Source organism: Artemia franciscana, chromosome 4 (genome assembly GCF_032884065.1).
Source record: "Artemia franciscana chromosome 4, ASM3288406v1, whole genome shotgun sequence".
NCBI classification, from domain to species: domain Eukaryota; kingdom Metazoa; phylum Arthropoda; class Branchiopoda; order Anostraca; family Artemiidae; genus Artemia; species Artemia franciscana.
Genome location: NC_088866.1, coordinates 17,180,093 through 17,205,522, shown reverse-complemented (window position 1 = coordinate 17,205,522; position 25,430 = coordinate 17,180,093). Strand labels below are relative to the sequence as shown.

At 36.6% G+C, this 25,430-nt stretch overlaps 1 protein-coding gene and 1 non-coding gene across 2 annotated transcripts in view; one reads left to right on the top strand and one right to left on the bottom strand.

Moving 5' to 3' along the window:
• LOC136026061 (NAD(+) hydrolase sarm1-like) overlaps nucleotides 1–25,430 on the bottom strand; it is a gene marked incomplete in the record, with an annotated part of 166,228 nt that overhangs the window by 36,717 nt on the left and 104,081 nt on the right. Inside the window, 3 exon segments of the mRNA XM_065702247.1 lie at nucleotides 1,656–1,757; nucleotides 15,188–15,342; nucleotides 20,385–20,518. Of these exon segments, the coding sequence (XP_065558319.1) occupies nucleotides 1,656–1,757; nucleotides 15,188–15,342; nucleotides 20,385–20,518 (391 nt within the window).
• Trnas-gcu (transfer RNA serine (anticodon GCU)) lies at nucleotides 17,714–17,795 on the top strand. Its single transcript has one exon. It is a non-coding gene; the product is annotated as a tRNA-Ser (tRNA).

Below are 25,430 nucleotides of genomic sequence, written 5' to 3'. Positions count from 1 at the left end.
GGAAACTATAACTGAGAATTATGGAAAGCAGGCTGCCCAGAAGGCATTATATTAAATACCTAACCAAACCTATATATTAAATATTTAATTAAAATATACCTCCATCGTAGTTTATCTCACTGTGATTAAGCTATTTATCTCCGAATGCACAGAGAGAAACCAGTTTTACTCAGATCTAGAAAAACAGCGTGGTCGCTATAACACGTAAATACCGCTTTCTTTAATTGTTTTTAGACCAAACCAGTAAAAGCGCACCCACGATTTTCTCGAGGGAGGGGGAAGAGTACACCAAAAAACCTACTATAAAACGCTTCAAAAATGTGTGTATATACATTTTGTTACATTTTTACGAGTCAGACAAAAAAAAAATTTGGGGGGGGGGGTCAAACCTAATGCCTTCCTGGATACGACCTTGCATAACAGGGACGAAAGTTACTGTAGAGAGGTATTTGTTAATGTACTAGATCTTGTACTGCAACCCTTGACGTGGACAAGCGCAGGAGATATGAAGGCATGGTAGCAGGTTCAATTAATTAAAAAAAAATGCCAAAGATTTTTCTTTTAGTCTATCCATTTGGACCAAAGGAAAAATCAGATGTTTTCCGAATGGCGTGAGAAGAGGTAATTATAAAAGATTTAATGAAAATTGGAACTTGTTAGGAGGGCGTAAAAAGTGAAGCTTAGAATAGATTGGGTGCAAAAGGAGCGTGTGCAGCTGTTTGGGCCTCAGGCGGCTTGGCGCTTCAGGGAGTTGTTAGTAGTAGTAGTAGTAGTTATTCTTACTTAAGCAATATATTGGACAGCCTGTCAAACCTTATTGTATATCATACTTATGGGCGATGTTATTGTACTCTGATAAATCGTAAATATTATTGGATGAGTTAGATCGATTGGTTGAGCAACTTCAATTATTTACCCATTGAAAATGCTAATAAAACAGGGGAATACCAACAATAGTGAAATAAAGAAAAACAGAAAGTGGCACAGAAATGAATGAATACACTATTTAATGAAAAATCTCTTTAACCAACTTCACGAAGGAAAAAATGAAAAAAAGAACCTTATTTAGACATAATATCTCTTTGATAAAATACAGTTCTCATTGACTGTTTATTTGAGATGGTATATCAATAACGTCAGACTTGTCCATGAAATTACGGCTTTTTTCCCAGCTTGGTGAACGAAAAAAACTCACAATAATTGAAATATGCGACATGTATAGGGTGCAATGGCTTTCATGCAAAAAATGGCTAGTTCCAAAAAGAAGAAAATAATTACGAAACCCAAAACTGTGGTTCAAAATACAATACCTCATCTCACCCTCCACTCAGTCCAGAAGCTTTTCAAAAAGTTTCCCTTTAAATTAGTTTCTTTTATTGCCATAATTTTCACGCTTAGAAAGATCAATCCATTAACAAAAACTTCGTATTAGTTCAATTCGGATAGGTACCCAGAACAAGGTGGTGAGTGTTAGGGCCTGGGTTCCTCTGCCAGATAGTTTTTCCATAATTCTCTGAATATTTAAAAAGGTCACAAGTTCAGAAGGGGTTGAAAAGCTTGACCCTGTGGTCAAACTATCGCGTGCGTGCTTGGTTGTATATATGATATGTTTATATTCTAACTTATAATTTTGTTTAATTTAGGAAATAATTTACCTTTTCGGCAGTAAAATTATCACTTTGGAGTTTCATGGAAGCAGAGGATGAACTTTTTGTTTCTTGGCTTGCAACATCTCCTGTGTGAAGAGATTTTTGCTCCTGAAATTTGAAAAAATAACAAGTTAGAAACTATTTTTTTAATAAATAGACGTGACACGGCCAAAATGTGTTATACAAACATTTTTGGTTTTACGTGTTTTTTTTTCGTGGTGATGATGTCAAGAGAAAATATCTGAACTTGACCTGACTCTGAGTTATTGACTCTGACTCTGAGTTATGAACTTGACCTGAGTTATTAAAATGGCAGTGAAGAAGCATACATCTAAGAACAATTCCTTACAAGAAATTAACACAAAATGCAAAGTTACACTTAACAATTTTCAATATTAACTCAAATTCACAACTCGGTTTCTACCCCCCTAATAACTTCTTTTTGGAGTAAGAGATGAACTAAGAACTAAGATTAACGAACATAAAGATTTGCCAATTAGAGAAAATCTAACAAAACATACGAGAGTAAAGTGAAAAGCATATTTAATGTCTCAGCAAATAGTAATATCGAGTAGCAACAGCGTCCATGTTCAAACCAACCAATGTGTCTTCCTAAAAAATCAGAGTCTATTGAAATCTTGATCTATTTTAAAAAATAGTAAGTAAATAAGAACTTGAATTTATACCAATAAAAATAATACTTAAGTAAACTCTTCAAAATTTTGCAGGGAGCTGGGGGGGGGCAAAGGTTGGAAATTTTTTTTTCGAAGAGTGTCATATTTTTCCAAATGCTGAAATCTTACAATTTTTAACAGATCCCAAAGAAAAGGTAGGGGCCAATACTTCCCATTCTTCCCTATGGTCATTCCTGGATAATTGGTACGATTTATGGTGTGTTTAAAACAAACCCAGGCTCATTTTAGTAACCTTAATATTAGCATGTCTAAAAACCGCATGGTAGCCTTTTTATACTTTATATGAGCCGTGGCAAAAAAATAAACTGAGCTGAAGGATTCTTGAGTCACAAATTAAGGGTCTGAACCTTATTTCGACAATCAAAGATCCGCAGAGGGAGAGGTGGTGGGTGCAAAAGTGACATACGGTTGTATATTAGCTGGTTTTAATAATACAAAAAGTCCTATTATTTTTGTTTGATTTATCTGTGGTTTAACTTTGTTGTTATATCACAATGACAGCTATCTTGACACTCAAGAGTACTTCACTATACGTTACTCCTTCCTATATCTGTATGAACTCCTAACACATAAATGGGAGCAGTGCCCATTGGCACATAAAGTTGGCAAGTCTCAAAATCAAAGTAATTGGAAAAGCTTCATACCTCCTAAAAATTCAACTCGCAATCCTTACTGGTAGTTCCGCGAGTCCCATGACGGACTGATTATTGATAGGGACAAAGAGTATGGATAACTTATAATGGTGTCATTTATAGTTCATTTTTGACAATATTGCGCATGGATGTGCTTTTGCTTGAAAGCAGTTCGAATCACTCTCCTTTTAAACTGGCGGTAACAACCCAGGACAATGTAACAGAAAACAGAAACCCGAAGAAAATTAAACTGTTCTGATTAAAAAAAAAACAAAAAAAAAAAAAAACAAGTATCCCACCTTTTGTTGTTTAAGCGTATTTTAGATGTTAAGACGAAGTGACCGTTGTTCGTTTTTGCGCTTCCTTGTTGACAAAGGCTCACACTTACAATGCAGTGCCAAGCGATCACCGGTTTCTATGGCACTTCGTATTAACCAAGTGACATATAGCAATCGCAAATTCTGTCGTTCTGTCTGTCCCGGTTTTGATACTTTAGGCACTTCCAGGTAAGCTTAAACGATGAAATTTGGCAGGCATAGCAGGGACCGGACCATATTAAGTTAGAAATAGTCGTTTTCCCGATTTGACCATCTGGGGGAGGGAGTGGGGGTTCAGTTAATTCGGAAAAAAATAGAAAAATAAAGTATTTTTAACTTACGAACGGGTGATGGGATCTTAATGAAGTTTTAAGTTTGGAAGGATATCGTGTCTCAGAGCTCTTATTTTAAATCCTGAATGGATCCGGTGACATTGGGGGGAATTGAGGGGGAGCCTAAAATCTAGAAAAACGCTTAGAGTGGAGAGTCCGGGATGAAACTTGAAGGGGAAAATAAGCAGAAGTCCTAGATACGTGATTGACATAATCGGAGCGGATCACCTCCCCTTGAAGGAGCTGGAAGGGTTAATTATGAGAAATTAGAAAAAGCGAGGTATTTTTACCTTACGAAGGAGTGATCGGATCTTAATGAAGTTTGATTTTTGGAAGGATATCGTGTCTCAGAGCTGTTATTTTAAATCCTGACTAGATCCAGTGACATTGGGGGGAGTTGGGGGGCCTAAAATCTTGGAAAATGCTTAGAGTGGAGGGATCGGGATGAAACTTGGTGGTAAAAATAATCATAAGTCCTAGATACATGATTGAAATAACTGAAACGCATCCGCTCTCTTTGGGGGAACTGGGGGAGGAGAGTAATTCTGAAGAATTTAAAAACAATGAGGTATTTTTTAACTTACGAAGAAGTGATCGGATCTTAATGAAATTTGATGTTTAGAAGGATATCGTGTCTCAGAGCTCTTATCTTAAATCCCGACCGGATCCAGTGAAGAGGAAGTTGAGGGGGGGCGGAACCTAAAATCTTGGAAAACGCTTAGAATGGAGGGATCGGAATGAAACATGGTGGGAAAAATAAGCACAAGTCCTAGATAAGGGGTTAACATAACCAGAACGGATCTGCTCTCTTTGAGGGAGTTGGGGAGGGGGAGGTTAACTATTAAAAAATAGAAAAAATGAAGCATTTTTAACTTACGAAAGAGTGATCGTATCTTAATAAAAATTCATAGTTAGAAGGATCTCGAAACTCGGATCTCTTATTTTAAATCCCGACCGGATCCAGTGTCATTAGAGAGGGGGCGGAAATCTTGGAAAACGCTTAAAGTGGATAGCTCAGGATGAAACTTGGTGGAAAGAATCAGAGCAAGTCCAAGATAGGAGACTGACATAACCGGGCCGGATCCGCTCTCTTTGGTGAAGTTGGGGGGGGGGGGAGTAATTCGGAAAAATAGAAAAAATGAGGTATCTGTAACTTACGAACAGGTGATCAGATCTTAATGACATTTGATATCTAGAAGGATCTTGTGCTTTAGAACTCTCATTTTAAATCTCGACCAAATCCTGCTACATTGAAGGAAGTTGGAGGGGGAAACCGAAATTCTTGGAAAACGTGAAAATCCAGGTATCTTACGAATGAGTAATCGGATCTTAATGAAACTTGATATATAGAAGAATCTGATGTCTCAGATGCTACATTTTCAATTCGAATCGGATCCGGGGACACAGAGGGTTGGGGGGAAACTGAAATCTTGGAAACCGGAAATCATGGAAAACCCTTAGAGTGGAGAGATCAGGATGAACCTTGATGGGAAGAATAAGCACAAGTTACAGATACGAGATTGAAAAATTGGTACGGATCCATTCTCTTTGAGGGAGCTGGGGGTTGTTAATTTGGAAAAATCAGGAAAATTGAGGTATTTTCAACTTAAGAACGGGTGACCGGATCTTAATGAAATTTGATATTTAGAAGGAACCTACGTCTCGGAGCTCTTATTTCTAATCCTGACCAGGTCTTTAGACATTGGGGGAGATGGAGGGGGAAGCCAGAAATCGTGGAAAACGCTTGTAAATGTCGTAGATACGTGATTGACGTAACCGGACTGGATCTGCTCTCTTTGGTGGAGTTAGGTGGTGGGGTTCAGTGCTTTGGCGAGTTTGGTGCTTCTGGACGTGCTAGAACGAGTAAAATTAGTAGGCGTGTCAGGGAGCTGCACAAATTGACTTGATAAAGTCGTTTCCCCGATTCGACCATCTGGGGGGGAGAGCTGAAGGGAGAGGAAAACTTATAAAAATTGAGCTATTTTTAACTTACGAGTGGGTGATCGGATCTTAATGAATTTTGATATTTAGAAGGATTTCGGTGACGGGACGCGGACGCGGACGGGACGCGATTAAATTTGAAATAGTCGTTCTCCGATTCGACCATCTGGGGGGGGGGACGGTTAGTTCGAAAAACTACAAAAATGAGGTATTTTTTACTTACGAACAGGTGATCCGATCTTAATTAAATTGGATATTTAGAAGGATATCGTGTCTCAGAGCTCTCATTTTAAATCCCGACCGAATCTGGTGACATAGGGGGGACTTGGAGGGGAAAACCTAAAATCTTGGAAAACGCTTAGAGTGTAGGGATCGGAATGAAACTTCGTGGAAAAAAGGCACAAGTTCTAGATACGTGATTGACATAATTGGAACGGATCCACTCTCTTTGGGGGAGTTGGGGGATTTCCAGTGCTTTGGCGAGTTCGGTGCTTCTGGGCGTGCAAGGACGATGAAAATTGGTAGGCATGTCAAATTGACACGCACAAATTGACTTGATAAAGTCGTTTTCCCAAGTTTGACCATCTGAGGGGGGGGCTGAAGGGAGATGAAAAATTGGAAAAAAAAGAGGTGTTTTTAACTTACGAGTGGGCGATCGGATCTTAATGAACTTAATGAATCTTAATGAACAAATTGACTTGATAAAGTCGTTTTCCCAAGTTTGACCATCTGAGGGGGGGGCTGAAGGGAGATGAAAAATTGGAAAAAAAAGAGGTGTTTTTAACTTACGAGTGGGCGATCGGATCTTAATGAATTTTGATACTTGGAAGGACATCGTGTCTCAGGGCTCTTATTTTAAATCTCAATGGGCATTAAGCCTCTGATTTTCCTTTTAAATCAATCTATTGATTCTTAAAATTTTGCTAGAGCTCATGCCATATGAGCTCTTGGCTCTTCCGACCTCGTCACAAGTGCCATATGAGCATTTAGCTTTTGTTATTTAGGGCTGAGCCGGGAAGTAAATTTACAGACTTCTCCATAGCAGTGGAGGAGCAAGTAATTCCCAGTAAAAGAAGGAGAATGTCGCAGCATTTTTGTATTAGTGCATACTTTAATATAGTTTGTGTTGTAGCTTATTTACAAATATTTAGAAAAAAATAATAATAGTAAATTAGACATTCATTCGTAGGCTGGAAGTGCTTATTAAGGATTAATTGAGGAAAACAAAAAATAATATCAATTCTTCTCTTTAAAGGCAGGAAGGTAAATTGTATACTTCATTCTCAAATAAAAGTATGTATTATTCCGCTTTAAACAACCCACTAATGGGATAAATATCCATTGACACACATGGCTGACTAGGTTACCTACTTGCCAACCATAAAATAATCGATCCCTTATCCTAATTATAAAATATTTTTTTGTTATCGACCCCCTCCCACCAAAAAAAATTATATGAGCCTGTCTTGGCATGTATACATGGCAGGGACTATTGGTCCAGTGCCCACCCTTGAATTTTACAAATGTTCCCATATTTTGGAGTAAGTCATGAGATCAAGGGGAAAGCTATTTTGAGAGCTTATCTCCCAAAGCAAATTACTATGTAAGCGCCTGATAGTACCTGCGGAAACTAGCTATGGAGCATATCCTTTTTTCAGTAGAATAACTATAGCCCAAATTGAATACACCGCAGAATAGACGGAATGTATATGAATCAAAATAGATATCTGGTATGATAATGGGTTGAGCTTTTTGTGTGGCCAATGTCTTTGCAATGGGGTCGGGAGTGCAGGGTGGGGTAGGGAGAAGTTGAGCATTGGTGATTGGTGAGAAATGGATTCCTTATTATTGTTATTTTATATTTTTGTTTTATAAGGTACTTGTCTATTATATAAAACACACTAGAGAAGTGAAGTTTGGTAACAATAAAATATGATGAAAATAGAATACTTTATTAGCAAAATTGTGAAGGTTATCTGCAAATTATTAAATTGGGAGCTTTGGCGTTGGTTGATCGTTTCAAAGACTAAGAAAAGCTCATTATTAACTCGGTTCTTGACCTAGTGCATTTTAGTTCATTTTTAGCGCGAATCTTGAGGACACCAGTTAGTTTGCTTTGACCAGTGATAGAATATATTGTCTCACAATGGATGTTCAAATTAAGATTTGGGATTTGCCAAGAACGGAAAAAAGGCAATTATATTTTTCCTTTTAAAGGGGTATTCGTCCAAAACAAAACACAGCGTCAATGGACACACATAATGACTTATTAATCTTACGAGAAGCAACATTTTTGAGAGTGTAGCATTGCGTTCTGTGAGTATATTTCCAAGTTGTTGTTTTCACGATTTTGCTAATAAAGTATTCTATTGTCATCATATTTTTGTTTATTAGCATTAACCAAACTTCATTTCTCGAGTGTGTTTTATATAATAGACAAATACCAATAATAATAATCATTATTATTTTGGTTAGATTTAATTAAATAATTAATTTGATAGGTCAGTAGTTACGCAGACTTTCACACGACGGAAAACCCTCATAGGTTTATCTTCAGTTAATTATTTGTTACTGTTAAAAAACTAAAGTTGAAGTTGTTGTAACTATTTATGTTAATAAAGATTTACATAACCTTAGAAATCTGGAACAAAGTTATTATTCCAGAACTAGTCTCAGTTGGGGAATTATTCCCATGAAACAATCTTATTTTCAAGTAACAGCTTTATAAGTTTCGGTTACTGTGGATTATGATTCGCTCTTGGCTTGATTGCAGCTATTACTGCAACCGAATTTAAGCATAAAGTGTTTTAATTTTGGATGACCTAATCTTAGAAATATTGCAGCTTCAGGAAAAATATAAATGTTTAACTTACAGTCTTTGAGTATGGCACTGTCAATGCTAACATATCTAATTGGAATTTTATACTTTATAGACAACATCAATAGAACTATCGGTTATAAGTCCTAATGATTCAACATTAAATATCAGAGAATTAGAACTTATTACCTTAAATACACAACAAAATTTGAAGTTTTCGCAAGCAAATTATACATGACTAAAACAAGATAGGGTACTGTTGCTAGAAAAAAGACCTGCCCACTTGAGGAAAGTCTCGAGATAAGACTCGGCTAAGATAGCTCATTTTCATTCAAGTTGTTGTTTTAATCTTTTATCGATAGAAAAAAGCGGATGGTAACATGCCTGTACGCAGGAATTTTCTCGCGGGGGGAGGGGGCAGGGGAAATGCACAAAAAATAAAAATAAAATACTGACAAATCCTATAAACACGTTGAAAATTACGGGGAGATTAGAAATACTGATATCGGGCGGAGGAGGTGCATAAGCCTTGGTGCTTGGAATAAATTTATTTTAAAGCAAAATAAGAGAAAAAAGAGAACTGTGCTTATTGTGCAATTAAAGAGTCACAGTGACTTTTACTGTTGAGGGGCTACTCACTTTCAAAATCATCTATGCCATATGATACAGGCCACATCTGGTGGGTGTGTGCCATTCCTTGTAAAAAAAAGGTGTAGCGCGAAGTATGACTATATGCGACACAAGACTTATCAGCAGGAGGCACCATGAGTATACGCCTCACTTTCTCCGCCATGCTTGACACAGTCCTGGCGCACCACCAGGTGCAAGAGATTTTTCAGTGAGAGCCAACCCTTAAATGGACCTTAGAGGCAACCTTCGCAATGCGTATGGCTACTCTTTATTTGTAATTTTTGATTCATTGATTACAATAGGTTTTCCTAATTTCAGATCATACGAAAAAGGTGGAAAAAAACTGAACGACGAAGCTTTGAATGCAATTCAGTCTCTTTTTTATCTCTTTTTTTGCAATACGTCCTATTAAGGCAACGAGTTCTGGATTAAGTTCTTTATCTTGATTCTGTTAACCAGAAGATACATGAATTAAAGTCATTGCGCCAATACTCCACTTGTTTCGTATGGTCAGTTTTTTTTACTATTGCCCCCACTTCTCGATAAAATTCCCGCGTCGGTACCTGGTCAATAGTTCATACTCTTTTATACTAGACTCGAAACACGTAAGAAAAACTTGGTGGGTACCCTACCAAACTTCAGTATCTGGTTATACAATTTTTTCGAATTTGATTTCATTCCTTATAATAATTCTTCCAAATTTTAAGTCGTAATTAACAGAAGTAGAAAAAAAACGACACTTGCCCTTGGTATCAGCTTTATATCAGAATTATCCATGGGATTTGCACATCCATTAAGTAGTATTCCTCGTGAGACCTGAGGGGATACCCAGTTCAGTTTAACATCGTATCCACTTTTTGTTCTTTGTAATTTCTTGGAGTGGTAATATAATGCAGAGCTTTCAATGTCGTTTTCATCCATCCCTCGGTTCATACGTAGAAAACATTTGCACTTTCCACTATTCCATGGTTCCCTTGTTACTTATATTGGGTATTTACCAATGCGATTTTAAAAAATCTCTTCCTGTGAGACATTTATCATATATTTAGTAGGGGGTAGACACTTCATTCCAGACTTAATATGTTCTTTCAGTTTCATAGCCTGGTAATTTCAAACTGCCCTGACGGAAAATTCCTTTTTGTGCATAATATGTTGCAATTTTAGACTGCCTACGGGGAACAGAACCCTCGACTTAAGGATCAACATTTTTTGTGCTTAAAGTAGCCCTCAGTTTTCAACATTTGACTTTGTCGAATAGAGAATTTGGTGGCCAATGTGATTTTTAGATGATTTGCCTTCTAAATTTCTATTCAATGCACCGATAAGCTATTTGCTCCTCCATTATCTTCAGTTCTCTTTGTCTGTTGGTCTCTCTCTCTCTCTCTCTCTCTCTCTCTCGCTCTTTTTTTTACAGCCCTGATACGCAATTTGCAATAGCCAACAATCTATTTTTCTCCTTTGCAACTTTCTCTCTCTCCTTTTTTTATTTTTTTTTATTCTAGCTTTCGTCACCTGAATAGTCATAGTCAATCTATGGTTACAAATAATTTTTTTTTCTCCTCAACCTTAATTTCTTTCTCTTTCTCTCTATCTCCATATCTCTCTCTTTTATTTCTCTTCAGTTTCATTTCAAGGAATTGACAGGCTATTCGTAATAGTAAACAGGCTTTAGCTTTTCCTTTATATTTATTTATCTCTATTTCTTTCGCTCCCTCCCATATTTTATTAACAAAGGTTAGTTCAGCAAATCGAAACATCCAGCTATCAAAAAATGGCTACTGTAAGACAAAATAATAACTTGTACCAATGCAAATAAACCACTAATAGATTTTAAAAAAGAAAAAGGAAAATGGAAAATGATTGAAGAAAGGCAACAACAGAACATTAAAATACACTTAATCACCCTAAAGCAGTGTTTCTTTGGGCTGACTCCAGAATAAAAAAAAACTTTTTGGCTCCTGAATCCATCTTTTTAGGTCTAATTATACCGGAAAAGCGTGATTTTTTTTACTTTTTTCTTGGCTGTTTCAAAATTATGAAGTTTTTACTACAGTAAAACATTTTCACCAGTGTTAGTCATATTACATCTTAAAAAAAATGACAAAAATAATTAGTTAGGCTTGACAAAACTTTTCATTTGTAAAACCTCAAACATTATCAATCTGTTGATTCTCAAAGGCAGCTATAGCCTTAAAGGAAATTAAAGTACGCCCTTAGTACACACAACTACACCCTCTTAAGCAATTCGTTGCCTATGCTTTTTTGCTTAGTTTTGCTGATTTGTCAATTTAAACTATCAATTGGGTTTTCGCTCTCCTTGGTACATCAGTCCCAACTTCTACTCAAAGGATACCAAAGACACAAGTTTCACAGCAACTTCAGCTTAGTTTATGTTTCATCGCACCTAGTAATATTTGACTAAGTTAGCCAAGTAGAAATTTTTTGTCTTTTGTGACATACCTAGTTATATCAAAGTCAGCATTTTCCGAATTATTTTTAGTGCAGCAGCGCGTTTGTATGTTATATTTTTTCATTTTTTAAATGTCAGGGGTAAGGCACCTGAAAGTTTACGGGCTCATTTAAAAAAGAAAAAAAAAATCAAAATTGGAGAACAAAAATGCTATATTGTTTCGAAACACAAAATTTAATGTTATGCATCAGAGCATTTTTTTGGGGGGGGGGGGGTTACAAACAAAACTTACCAAGCACATCAAAAATTCGTTTGTATGAATTTTTGTTCCTTTTTATGGGTCGACCAAAGTTCCAGGGAGAGTCAAACCTGGTAGCACTTGATACAGCCCTGTTATATAAGGTTTCAGTTCCTGATTTTTAGCTCTTGAATTAATAGATAAGGTCCTCTCACTTCATTTATTTAACTCTATTTACTATTATTTTTCTCTTTTCCCTTGTCACTGTTTAGGAACATGCCATCGTACGCTTAGGCTCGTCACACCTTAGGTTTGCCATACCTTAAGAACCTCAGTTCTTAAGGACTTTAGGAGGGTAGTAACTTGCTTTGCTTAATATAAATCTTAAACCTTATCCGTATCACAACCAGCTATTTATTAAATTATGTTTTCATGCGATTAAGAATTTTAATAATAAGGGAGGGGGAGAGACGAAATTTCCAGGAATAGAAAGCATAAAAATAAGTTACGCTAGGAGGGCTCGTACTTTTTCCAGGTGTTGAAAAACGTTACACTTTTGTATGTTTGGTCTTCTATGAGGGCTTTAACGTTGTTCCCAACTTTAAGTGACCTTGTATATTTGATATACAACATGAATTTGATGGATATTCATTGTCATATAATATCTTAAATTAAAGAAACCAGGGCTTCTTGAATTTTATTTATTAATACCATATACTCATATTGAAATCACAATGCCAAATAAAAGCCACGAACTGTATAGAAAAACTCAAATTCACGAATAAGAGTTGCACACAAATCCCACCCAAGCTCCACAAATGTATTTTTAAATTTCCCTGTCGTATATAAGCCAAGTAAGATTCACCATATATCATATTTCACCACAAGTCCGAGACTAGACTAATTATCAAAAAGAAAAAGCAGTCAAATATAGGATTTTCCTAAGCTAACAACAGGTTATTTATTACAGTTACATCACTTTTTGAATGAATTAACTGTTACGTGACGTGTCATTTCGGAGCTTCGAATTAATTAGCACTGGATTTTCCATATTTATTAATAAGCTTGTCTGGTAGAGTACTAGCGAGAGTATCAGCAGTTTTCTACCCTTCGTTATGCAGAAAACTTCTTATACGTAACATTTGAAAGAGTCAAAATAGAAGCACAGGTGACTACCTGAGCTGGGAGGGGGAGATCCAGGGTATGGGTAACTGGGAATCTTATGAATTTTCACACATTTCGCTGTTTTGACGGTTCCTCCCTTTTTTTGCGTTCTTAGAAGTAGCCTCACGGGGATTCTAAGGGAAAACCATGCGGACTTGTTAAGTAAACTGCCCCTACGATTAGGCACTTAAGCAAAAAATATCAAGGAAGGGATTTCGGTATTAGCTCATAATTGTCAAAACAAGCAAATTATATTGAATAAGGGGGAGGGGGTTATAAAAGAATCATTTCTGAACCTATAAAGACTTCCCCCTACATCCCTGCCTCTGACTTAAGTGTCATAGTTTCCGCTAGAACCACTCCTATTAAAAGAGTTCATAAAAATTACCAAAATTTAACGTAGGCAGTTTTACGTTTTGTAAGTTTATGTTGTGCTAGGGATAAGTCAATATAGCAGTTACAAATAGGAATTTCTGAATGAGTAGTTAATAAGTTTTTAACATGAATTTATAAATTTGTCCTATGATCAGAGATTGAATTTCCTTATCCATTCAAATTTTCAATTTTTTTAGTAGTTTGCTAATGGTAATATGACATTTTTGACGATGAAAGTGATGATTTTGTGGATTTTTACGTTAGCGCAGATTCATCTTTCTTCTTCTTCTTGTAGGAGGGCGAGACATTTTTCGTCTCGCCCGGAATCTTAAATTCAGATGCTGCGTGGAAATTTTATTCAACCGTAAGCCCCATTGGCCTAGCCTAGTGTGAAAGGGCGTTTAAGTGCTAAAGTGTGAAAGTTTATGCTTAACGTAGCGTTACTACTCAGCATAGAAAATTAAATACGTAGTGAGAGAGCCTGCTAAAAGTGAAACTGAAAAATGCCAATTCTTTTGAAATCCAAATTGGTACAACCGTTCAAGTTGGCCTGAGTGAAAAAAAAGCAACCACAAGCACTTTTGTCTTCAAAACATTGCTGAAAGTAGAATAGTTGAACCAGACAGATTGCTGAAAAAACATACTTAAAGCTTTTTACTGCCCCCCCCCCCAAGAAAAATCCTGGATGTAGCCTACCTTTGACATCAGACATGTATGCGGGGGCAATGCCTCCTCCCGAAATATCCATATTTCTTTCATAATTTCTTATATTTCACTCTGCAATTGGCTAGTTTTGCCCTTTTTTAAACTAGTGCCCCTCCACCAGAGAAATATAATTTGTCCTTGCGTTCCTTCAAGAAAAAATTCTCTAATACAAGAGCAGTGTGATAAAAATTTTAAGTTTTATCAAGATGCTTCGAGAAAGAATAAACTAATTAAGATTTGGATACTTTTAAATAATCCAGCTTTCAGTTCAGATGGTTCGAAACACAATCGATAAGAGGGGAGTCCATTCATAAAAACATATCAGAAAGGACTACTTGAAAAAAAAATTACGAAAAAAATTAGTTTTTCCAGATGCTGCAAGAATTTGCATTTTTATAGATTCCTAGTCTCTCCGAGGGAAAAAAACCAGCTAGAGGTTCTCCTCTGGTTTAGGGACCCATGGACTTCCAAAGTATCAGTCAAAAGCCCTCTGAGTAATAAATGAGATAGACCTTTTGGTCTTTAAACCCCCTCCTCCCATTTTCTGGGAACATCCTTTCATGCATCAAACAAACTGATCTCTATGAGCCTATATATAAAAAAAAATCTAATATCGAAAAAATTATGCAAATTTATCTTCCAGTTTAAATACCGTAACGTCAACCTATTGCGGATAATTAAATCCAGGACCGATTTAGGACCCATAAACACAAAACCACCAGATATTCAAGAGAAAAACCACACTAAAGCACTACTATGGAGTGTCTTATAGGCACTGAATAAAAAAAAACTATTAATCAAATCCAGGATCAAACTGAAGGCACGTAGAAGTAAACCAGTGAGAAGTCTACGGGCAAATTACCAAAGAATGTATTGCAAACCGCAAAGTTTATATTTCAAAGCGATAGGATATTATTCAGGTTCGAATATTTTTTCCTTTCGGCTCTAAGCCAGGGGTTGTCCACTTTTCACCGCCTGGGGTACATCCCCAGGCGCCAAACGTTTCGCGAAGTTCCACAACGCATGATACAGTTCTGCAATGTGTGGCACAGTTCCACAACAGTTGGCAATGGCTACCTGGTATAGGTTATTAGGCTACCGAAAATCGGCGTCCTCTCGGTTCTGAAATTTGAAAATTCATATTTATAAGTAGTTATCCTAATTTGTAATGTAAGAATTCCACTAGAAACACGATTAAAAAAAAATATATATTTGACCCAGAACGAATGCAAAAGCCAATCAAACCAATCAAGCTTCTTCGAAAAAAGAAAAAAGACGCACCTGTTTCATTGCTGCCATTTTTTCTGCTTTTAGGCCGTCTAATTCGATGCGTGCTTTCATAGCTGCTTCAGCAGACTTCTCTTCATACCGCAATCCATCAGATTGGAACGTTTTCTTCTGCGAATGGTTGGCAACTGCTTCTTCTGAACTATAGCCTGAAATGTAATCTTAGGATATATAGCCTAGGCTGGTGCAACAATTTTATAGGGTCATATTTATAGAAGCACTTAGAGGGACAAGCTCAGTCACCGAGTTAGTTCGAAGTACTGCTTAACTTCACTGGTTGACCTTCGTAATATAAGGTCAATTTGCACATAGGGAGAGATTTGTCTTTACCAAAGATGAAAATCACGCTATATTCACAGCTAATATTTTCAAATTTTGACAAGCAGTTTTAGAGTTTGTGGGTCCTCTGAAACAGAGCTCCACTAACCCTCATCCTAATCAGAGGCGGTTTCAGAGGAGGAGGAAAGAGGGGGCTTTTTCTCCGGGCGCAGGAAATTAAGGGACGCAAAATTTCAAATAAATAATCGAACTGTTATAATCATTTCGTAATTTTTTTAAGTTTAATTTTTATTAAAATAAAGTAGTTGGCGCAGTAGGTGGTAAGTATAAGAAAAAATGAATCTGAAATTTTCATCTTTCCCATATCTTCATCACCATTTCTTGAAAATAATAGTAATTAAATCGAATTTAAGCAATTTGAAGTCGAATTTTAAGAAAAAAGTAAGTAGACCCAATTAAAGAATTAGAAGCAGTGAATTGGGACGAGATGATCAGCTATTTTGCAGAGGCTAAAGTAAGAAAAGTCAGTTTTAAATAAATGGCAAATTTTATTAATAGATACAAATTTTGGCTAATCAAGATTATTAAACACGTAACCTAACCAAAGCATCAACTCTGCATATTAAATATTTAATTAAAATGTATAATAATTAATTAAATTAAATATTAAAATGTTTAATTAAATATAATTTTAATTTAATTAAATATATAGTAGTTTATCTCACTGTGCCTAACCTAATTGTCTCCGAATGCAGACAAACAAACCGTTTTACGTAGATAGATCAGATCATTTCTTGACGGGGGTCGCTGTGACACATAAGTACCATTCATTCTTTACAGCATATACGGCGCATACCTATTTGCCCACATCCTTGCTACACCCCAAGGTCACAGAGGTACAGCCGAAAATCACCTGCGAAGAGGTAGGGTACAATGACAATGTCCCACTGACGTTGACAAAATATGTGGTAAAAACGGAAGATCTGTCTTATACGGAGACAAGAATTCTGTTTCAACGGTAATGACACTGAACAAAATTATTGGGTACTTATGTATTATAGCAACCCCACTCAAGTTCGTGATCTGAGTAGATCTGTTAGATCTGAAAAAATCCAGTTTTGCTGTCTGTATTCGGATATCATTAGCTTAGGCTCAATGGAAAAACTAAGCTGTGTGTATATGTTAATTAAATATTTGGTAGGCCTATATAGGGTTGGTATTTTGATTAGGTTATGTTAGGTATCCAATATAATAAGTTCTGGGCGGCCTCCTTTCTATAATTCTTTGTCGTAGTTTTCCATAATTTTGTTACTAAAGTATTATATTTTCTTTAATTTTGGTATATTCCATTAGGATTAACCTAGATTCACTTCTTGAGTGGATCGCTATGACAAATAAGTAATTATTTTCAATTTCCTGCGTTAGTTAGAATATATTTTCTGAAATGCCCCCCCCCTCCAAACGTCAAACCTCGTTCTTTAAATTAACACTATGTCCCTCCAATTGAATCATCTTACCCGAATCAAATCCTAACAACTACCATCTTTGTGGTGTTATTAGTTGTATGAAAACAGGGTATTTGTTTATTATTCAGAACACACTCAATAAGTGAAGAGGTGGTTAGGTAAGTTAGATATAATGCACTCCACCCCCTAATGTGCAAATATATAGCCCAAACTTTTGATAAAGTTAATGCAATAAAACAAAATATGATGAAAATATAATACTTTATTAGAAAAATTGTCAAATTACCACTTAGAATTATGAACCCAGAATGCAGAAATGTTAAGAATCGCGTTTAAAGGAGGTCGTCCTTCTGCCTTTACTGCCGTCCGCCACATTTTCAGTCTTTGGCAAATCCCAAATCTTCATTTCAAAATCCATGTTCAGACACTATCTTTTATCACTATGTGTAGCAAACTAAATTGAGTTCTGTCTTTGTGCCTATGAGACCGGATTTTCTCAGCAGAATCTGTTCTGAATTGAATCAATTGAACAATGAACAAGCACCAAATATTTAATTAAAATGTACCTGCATAGTAGTAAGTTTCACGAAAGAAGCTAACTTCACTTATTGAGTGTGTTTTGAATAAAATACAAGTACCAAAACAGTACATCCATGATAGCCACTAGTGCAAATTTTCGTGGAATTTTTAACGTAATTAGTAAATTAATAGTTTTTAATAACGATGTATCCGTTCTTTCGACCGCAAAGGATAAATTAAAATTGTTTAAGCCAAAGACGAGGTGGCCGAGTGGTTAAGGCGTTGGACTGCTAATCCAATGTGCTCTGCACGCGTGGGTTCGAATCCCATCCTCGTCGAATTTTTTGCAGACCGTTTGCAAATCAAAACTAGACTTAAGCTATCTTATTAAAAGTCGTGCTTTAGTTTAGAGACTAAACTATCAATGTTCACATTTGATGTCCTCTAAACACACAAAACTCAAATATTCGGGATTTTTTATTAATAAGATAAAGTGAAATCCAAGGACTAAGAACGAATTTTATATTACCATTTAAAAATTATCAGTCTTCATAAATTGTTACAAAATCGAAAACAAATGGGCGACCAAGTGTTTGCAAACTAAATCTAAAAACTTTGAATAGATTGGGGTGGAGGAGCACCGTGCGTAGTTACGTTGGCCTCAGGGGGACTGGTGCTGCAGTGAGCTGTTAGTAGTAGTAATACAGGGGCGGATCTAGAGCAAAATCTTGGGGGGAGGGGCAATGTACAAAGGTGCCAATAATTGACCAAATTGACAAATTTATTTTAGAAGAAGAGTGAAAAACAGAAAAATACAAGGAGCGGGGGCGCCAAAAAAATCTTATTGGGGCGGGATCCTCCCCGCCCTCCTCCTGGATCCAAGACTGTAGCGTTAACAGCAGTAGTTACTCTTAGCTGGGCTAATTCAAGAATTTTTCAGGTTAAGCCAATGACCCAGAGAGTACAATTAAGGAGCGAAAACCTGCGGAAGAGTTTACAAAAGAAAATCTTCATCGCTAGCGCTTGACATTTTTCTGCATTTAAGTTTTGTGCTTTTACACACTTCCATAGATATTATCAGTTGTATTTTGCATTTTTTTTTTATTTTACGATATTTATTTAAACACACTTATAAGACATCCAACTGTAGTTGGGCTCCATACCACTGTATGTTGGGTCTGTAGTTGGGCTTTACTACAGACCCAAACGTAGTTGGGTCTTTGTTGAAATATTCTGGGTTTCTTAAAATTGTGTTGGCGCTTAATTTTTATTAGTTTAGTTTATTTTCACTATAAATTCCCAAGCACCTGTCTGAACCGATGGGTAGGTGAATTATGCCAATATTTGAAAAAAAATGCATGAGCAAAGCTTTTGGAACAGCCATTATAAAAAAAAACATTAGCGCCAGTTTCAACTCTTTTAAGTCACCCACAGTCTTTGTTAGGACCTCTAAGACTAGGTATTAGGTTCCAGAATTATAGTGAATAAAGCTTAAAATTTTCTTATGTCTTCAAATGAAGACAAGTTTGTCCAACAAGGACAGAAACCGCACAAAAATTGATCTCTTGCCACTATTTATTTTTATAGGCTAGTAGTCACATGCCTCTTCTGAATTGTAGATGGCAGTTCTATGGATAAAATTCTTAAAACATCAATCCTCAGCATCAATAATTACAGCATTTTAGAACTAAAATAAACATCTCACAGTAAATATTGACAAAAACTTCCAGTTCTTAATTAAAGAAACGCGCTTTTTCAATATTAGAAAGAAAAATTATATTTGGTCATATGAATGGATATAAAAGTTACAGGATGGTGAGGATTGTTAAGCAGTGACACTTCCATCAATCCCTATGCCTCCGATCGAAATGGTGACACCACTCATAGGGCAGCATTGAGCTTGCATGTCGTTTTCCCAAAAGCCGATATGTTTACTACATAAACATTTAACAAGACAAGGAAAAATTAATTATCATTTTATTTTTACTATTAAATGATCTTGTCTTCGAAAAAATAGGTTTCACGGCAGTCTTTTGACCACCTCTGACTTTTTAAGGTTTTCCCGAGATTTCCCAAAAGAAAATCACGTTCTTCGAAATCGGAACTCTTAAGTGGAAAAAGGTTAACACGAAATTAAAATGTGTAATTCTTGATAAGGTTAATTTTTGGGGTGATTTCGGAAAATAATTTATTTGAGGGAATTAGGGATAAGCCAATAAAACTCAGGGATAGCTAAATTACTGTTCCAGTGTTTCAAGATATGACTCTGGGAATTTGGTATCAAAAGATCCATTTTCTAGCTATTTTTGCAAGAAAAAATGGGAAGCATTAGATTTTGGAAAACGCAAAAACCTTAAATGCTTTGAATATAAAATAGAATACTGGATAATGGATCAGTTTAGTCGGTTCAGTTGAGATTGTATGTTGCTATATATCTCAGCACATATTCAATTTACATAGCCCCAGCCACTGAAATTAGGACAAAAAAAATTCAGAAGTTCAAAGAAGAATCAGAAGCCTGTAAAAAGGGTGTTGGATTGAAAAAAAGCTTAACATCAAGATTACAATTGTTGAAAACTCTTTGCTTAACAACCCTTACTTGAACAACAAGGAAAAACGTTTTTGCATGAGTTTTTCTCCAGCTACCTTTTTTAAGATAAATAGGACCAACAGTTCACTTTTAGAAACTCCAAATATTTAGTAAGCGATTACTTATTAGCGATTATCAATCCGAAAGCAGAATTTTTCAAATTTTCGGGAGGAGTCTTTGAGCCCAATGAGGAAGCAAGTTAGCCAAAGCGTTATAGCCAAAAAAGGATACGTCAGATGAAATTGGTGATTTTTTGAGGGACCAGCTAAAATTTTAAGTCTTATAATATTCAATTAGCCTATGCCTTAAGCCTATGAAGGATAACTAAGGATCTTACCTGAATTGGACATGTATTTCGTTTGAGATGAGGAACTCGAAGAGTGTTGATACTTCATGCTTTTTGGCACATTTCCTGGACATGTCTCGCCGTCTAGTGAAGGGATGACGTCGTAGTTTTCAGAGCCACCTCGACTAAGAAACACAAATCATTACTAATTTTTTTTTATGGAAGACGTATCCTTAAAAGAGAATATTAGTTACTTGAAATTGCAATTATGGTCTTTAAGCATAAAAAATCTTCTTTCTTAGGTTTCCATAGGAGTCGAATTGTGCTTTGGCAGACATATTTTACACCTAAGCATTAAACAGATTAGCTAATGCGGCCAAATATTTTACTTGCTTCTATCTTGGTTCAGTGGTGGAAAATTCAATTCTCCAGCCGGTCGGGATTTAAAATAAGAACTCTGAATCACGAGGTCCTTCTAAATATCAAAATTCATTAAGATCCGATCGCCCACTCTTAAGTTAAAATACCTCAATTTTTCTAATTTTTCCTCTTCCTTCGGCCCCCCAGATGGTTGAATCGGGGAAAATGACTTTATCAAGTCAATTTGTGCAGCTCCCTGACACACCTACCAATTTTCATCGTCCTAGCACGTAAAAAAGCACCAAACTCGCCAAAGAACTGAACCCCACCACCTACCTCCACCAAAGAGAGCGGATCCAGTCCGGTTACGTCAATCACGTATCTACGACATTTATAAGTGTTTTCCAAGATTTCCAGTTTCCCCCTCCAACTCCCCCCAATGTCAAAAGATCTGGTCGGGATTTGAAATAAGAGCTCTGAGACATGAGTTCCTTCTAAATATCAAATTTCATTAAGATCCGGTCACCAGTTCTTAAGTTAAATATACCTCAATTTTTCTGATTTTTCCAAATTAACAACCCCCAGCTCCCTCAAAGAGAACGAATCCGTACTAATTATGTCGATTTTGTATCTATAACTTGTGCTTTTTCTTCCCATCAAGTTTCATCCCAATATCTCCACTCTAAGGGTTTTCCAAGATTTCCGTTTTCCAAGATTTTTGTTTCCCCCTCCAAACTCCCTCCCATCACTCTTTCGTAAGTTAAAAATACCTCATTTTCGCAGATTTACCCCTCCCCCCCGACTCCCCTAAATAGAGCAGATCCGTTTCGGTTATGTCTCTCACGTATCTAGGACTTCTTCTTTATTTTCTCACCAAGTTTCATCCCGATCCCTCCATTCTAAGCGTTTTTCAAGATTTTAGGCTCCCCTCCGTGACTCCCCCAATGTCGCCGGATCTGGTCGGGATTTAAAATAAGAGCTCTGAGACACGATATCCTTCCAAACATCTAATTTCTTAAGATCCCATCACCCGTTCGTAAGTTAAAAATACTTCATTTTTTCTTTTTTTTTCCGAGTTAACCGACCCCCCACTGCCCCCCAGATGGTCAAATCACGAAAACGACCATTTCTAATTTAATCTGGTCCGGTCCCTGATACGCCTGCCAAATTTCATCGTCCTAGCTTACCTAGAAGTGCCTAAAGTACCAAACCGGGAACGACAGATAGACCGACAGAATTTGCGATTGCTATATGTCACTTGGTCAATACCAATTGCCATAAAAAGATTATTTTGAAAATAAATATGTTACCGTGAATTCTCAAATCTACTTAATGTCAAAATTCATCGGTGAATGTCCGAAATTCGTTTTTCTCTGCTTGGATTCAATTAGCTTTGTAAGGCAACTTTTTTACTCTTATTCAAGCTACGATGGTAAAAGTTAAAGCTAGGTTAGACTAGATCAATTTAGGCTAGATTGGGTTAAATTTGGTTATGGTTATAAGAAATGGATTAAAAATCTAACCTAAGTTAACCCAAACTAACCTAACCAAGCCTAATCTAACCTAACCTGTCATCATCAAACCTTGCATTAAACCAAAAAAGTTGAGTGGCAACACTGGCTAAATCCAAGGAGAAAAAAGGTATTTCGGACATTCACCAATTTCGAACATTCACAGTAACATATATTCAGATTAGTCTCGTTTGAAAAACTTTTTGCAAGAAGACATCAGAAAATTTTGCGTTCAGCCAGACACCCATCGGAATTTACAGAGCGACGTTGCTCTGTAAATTCTCAAAATTCTCAAAATTTGTCAACTTCTGACAGATTTCAGCATTGAATACAGCAAAAAACACGAAAAAAAAAGACTTTAGGGATGCCCCTATCACCCTGGAATTTCAACAACAGGCAATTTCATCAAAATTCTGAGATTAAAATACAACCTTTGGGCCCGCTTTACTATACGTCCATTGGCGTACACCCTCCTCGTAGCTAGCTATAAAAGTTTGCAATGTTTAAAAACAACCCGCACTACGGACCTTAGACCCCTTCCCCCCATCTTGGAAAAGATTTCACAGTTGTAGCTCCTCGTAAAAAAAAAAGAAAAAAAATACGGGAGCCTTTGGACTATGGACTATTCCTAGTCCACTTTCCCCATTGTTGATCAGCTTTGTGAGCAGTGTCGTAACTAGCCAAAATGTTAGGTGGGGAGGCTAGAGATTTTACTGACTGTCTGGTAATTTTTACCGACTGTTTTTGTCAATAATTAGCAAAACGTCCGTTTCGAAAACAATACGTAAAATCCCTGCACGAGTCGGTAAAGTCGCTGCATTTACCAACCGAAATTCAGATTTCAGTACATATCATGTCAATATTTTATTGCTGTTTATTTTACCAAATGAAAAATCGTGGCACCATCTGTAAAATCACGACAAGAGTCGGTAAAATTGCTGCGTTTACCGACCAAGTTCGAAATTTCTGTAGATGACAAGTGAGTATTTTCGTTGTCTTTATTGAACCAAAGAATTTTAGCGGCGTCGGAAAACCCAACTTCTTTTTTTACGAGTGACCAAAAAAATTGAGGGGGGTTCCCTCCCCTCCCCCATACGTGACAGCCCTGTTTATGAGTATTATTTATATTCACTGCCAATACAAGAAGCGCTTTCCACCTTCGCGTGTAATTACAGATATTACATGAGAAATAAAATTTTACGAATAATTCATTCATATGAATTCGATGAGACCTATGAAAATTATACAGATTCAAATGTTACGCATACCTATGCAGTTGAAAATTACGACAAAATAACATTTAATATTCGTTATCTTTCCCATCAGCAACAATTTTGTTTTTAATTCCAAAACTTTCCTTTCATTTTTTCCAATGAAAACTTGACAAAAAGCTGTATTTTTCGCGTCGAATTAATGAGTGTAAGGGAAATTTGTGAAAGGTTTGGACTTTTATTAATGAAGCTCTGTCCCACAAGAAACTCAAACAATCTTCCCCATGTCTTTATAGGAAAGCTGAAGGATCTATTGTGGACAATAAATTCTTAGCGAGTGCCTTCAATTCGTATTTCACCACACTTCATTCAGTTCTCATTCCTCCCAGAGTAGAGTAAGTTGTTTTCCTTAGACAGAGAAGTCTTTTGTCCTCTCCCCATATAGTGCAACTGAGATTTCTAGTATTATTTCTCAACTTACAAGCAGTCGTTCAATTGATAGTTTTGGTTTGATTAATAATGTCCTTAAAAAAATTAGTCAGTTTGTTTCTAACCCCATCTCACAAACAACTAACCTCTCTCTTTCTTCTGGTGTTTTTCCTCATTTATTTAAAGTTGCTACTGTTGTACATTTGCATAAAAAAGATGATTCGTGTCTAATTTCAAACTACAGGCCTATTTCTCTTCTTTCTATCTCTAAGGCTGTTGAAATAGTAGTGTATCGTCGACTCTGTTCATTTGTATTTAGTACTAATTCGACTGCTGAAATTCTCTCATCACTAACCATCAGTATGGTTTTCGTCCCTCATTCTCTACCTTGCATGCACTTTCAGATGCAACAGAGTTTATGACTGTTAATCTGGACAAGGGCTTGTGTGTTTTGGGTCTATTTCTTGACTTTTCAAAGGCCTTTGACATGGTTGATCGCAATGTTCTTCTGTCTAAAATATCTTTATTTGGGGTGCAATGAGTCCCACTAGAATGGTTAAGGTCTTATCTGTCAGGGAGATTTCAGTATGTTCCGATTAATGGTACTTCTTCCTCTATTTTGCCTATATTGAAAGGTGTCCCACAAGGTTCTGTGCTTGGACCACTTTTGTTTCTAATTTACATTAAAGATCTTGTTGATTGTCTTCATCCCTTTGTTCACCCTGTTCTTTTTGCTGATGACAGTAACTTTTTCATTGCTGCAGTGGACCTGGCATCTACCACTTCCATAGTTCAAGGTCTTCTTGATAAAGTAAAGGATTGGTGCTGGTTAAATGGTATGGCTCTTAACAGCCGAAAGAGTGCCATTATCAATTTCAGGACCCCTTACCATATGAGAGACGCACAGGAGCCAATCACCCTGACTTGTAGAAACAATTTTATACCACAAGCTACTATGGTGAAATTTCTTGGTGTGTATCTTGACTGTTTTCTTTCTTTTAAACCGTATATAACTCACACCCGTTCCCTCATCCTCCGCCAATCTTCTATGCTACACCGGCTTAACTCATTTCTTCCTCCTGATGTTAGGGTTTCTCTTTATTACGCTTTATTTATCCTTACCTTTCTTATTGTTGCTCTGTCTGGGGTAATACTAATAAATCTCTTCTCTGCTCACATCAAAGAGCCCAAAATAGGGCAGTGAAGGCTACTTCTCTTTTACCTCGGCTTTACCCTTCCTCTGATCGTTATAATGATGCTGGAATAGATCCGCTGGATCGCATTGTAGGTAAAAGTAATCTTTCTTTAGCTCACTCTGCTTTTCTAGGTATACTTCCACCAGTTTTTGCTACGGTTGCAGCAGTTTTTCTTACGGACAGACTCAGGTAGGTACTCTTCTTCCTTATGAAGTTCTTCTCGCAGATTTATTTTACCCAAACGATCATCAACAGCAGCTCAGACGTCTCCAGTTTATCAATCAGTTCTACTACGGAGCTCCATCCCTCCTGATGTACCTGTGTTTCGCTCTGTAAAGACATTTTCTCGTCTGGTATTTCCAGTTTATATATTGTTTTTGTTTTTTTTTT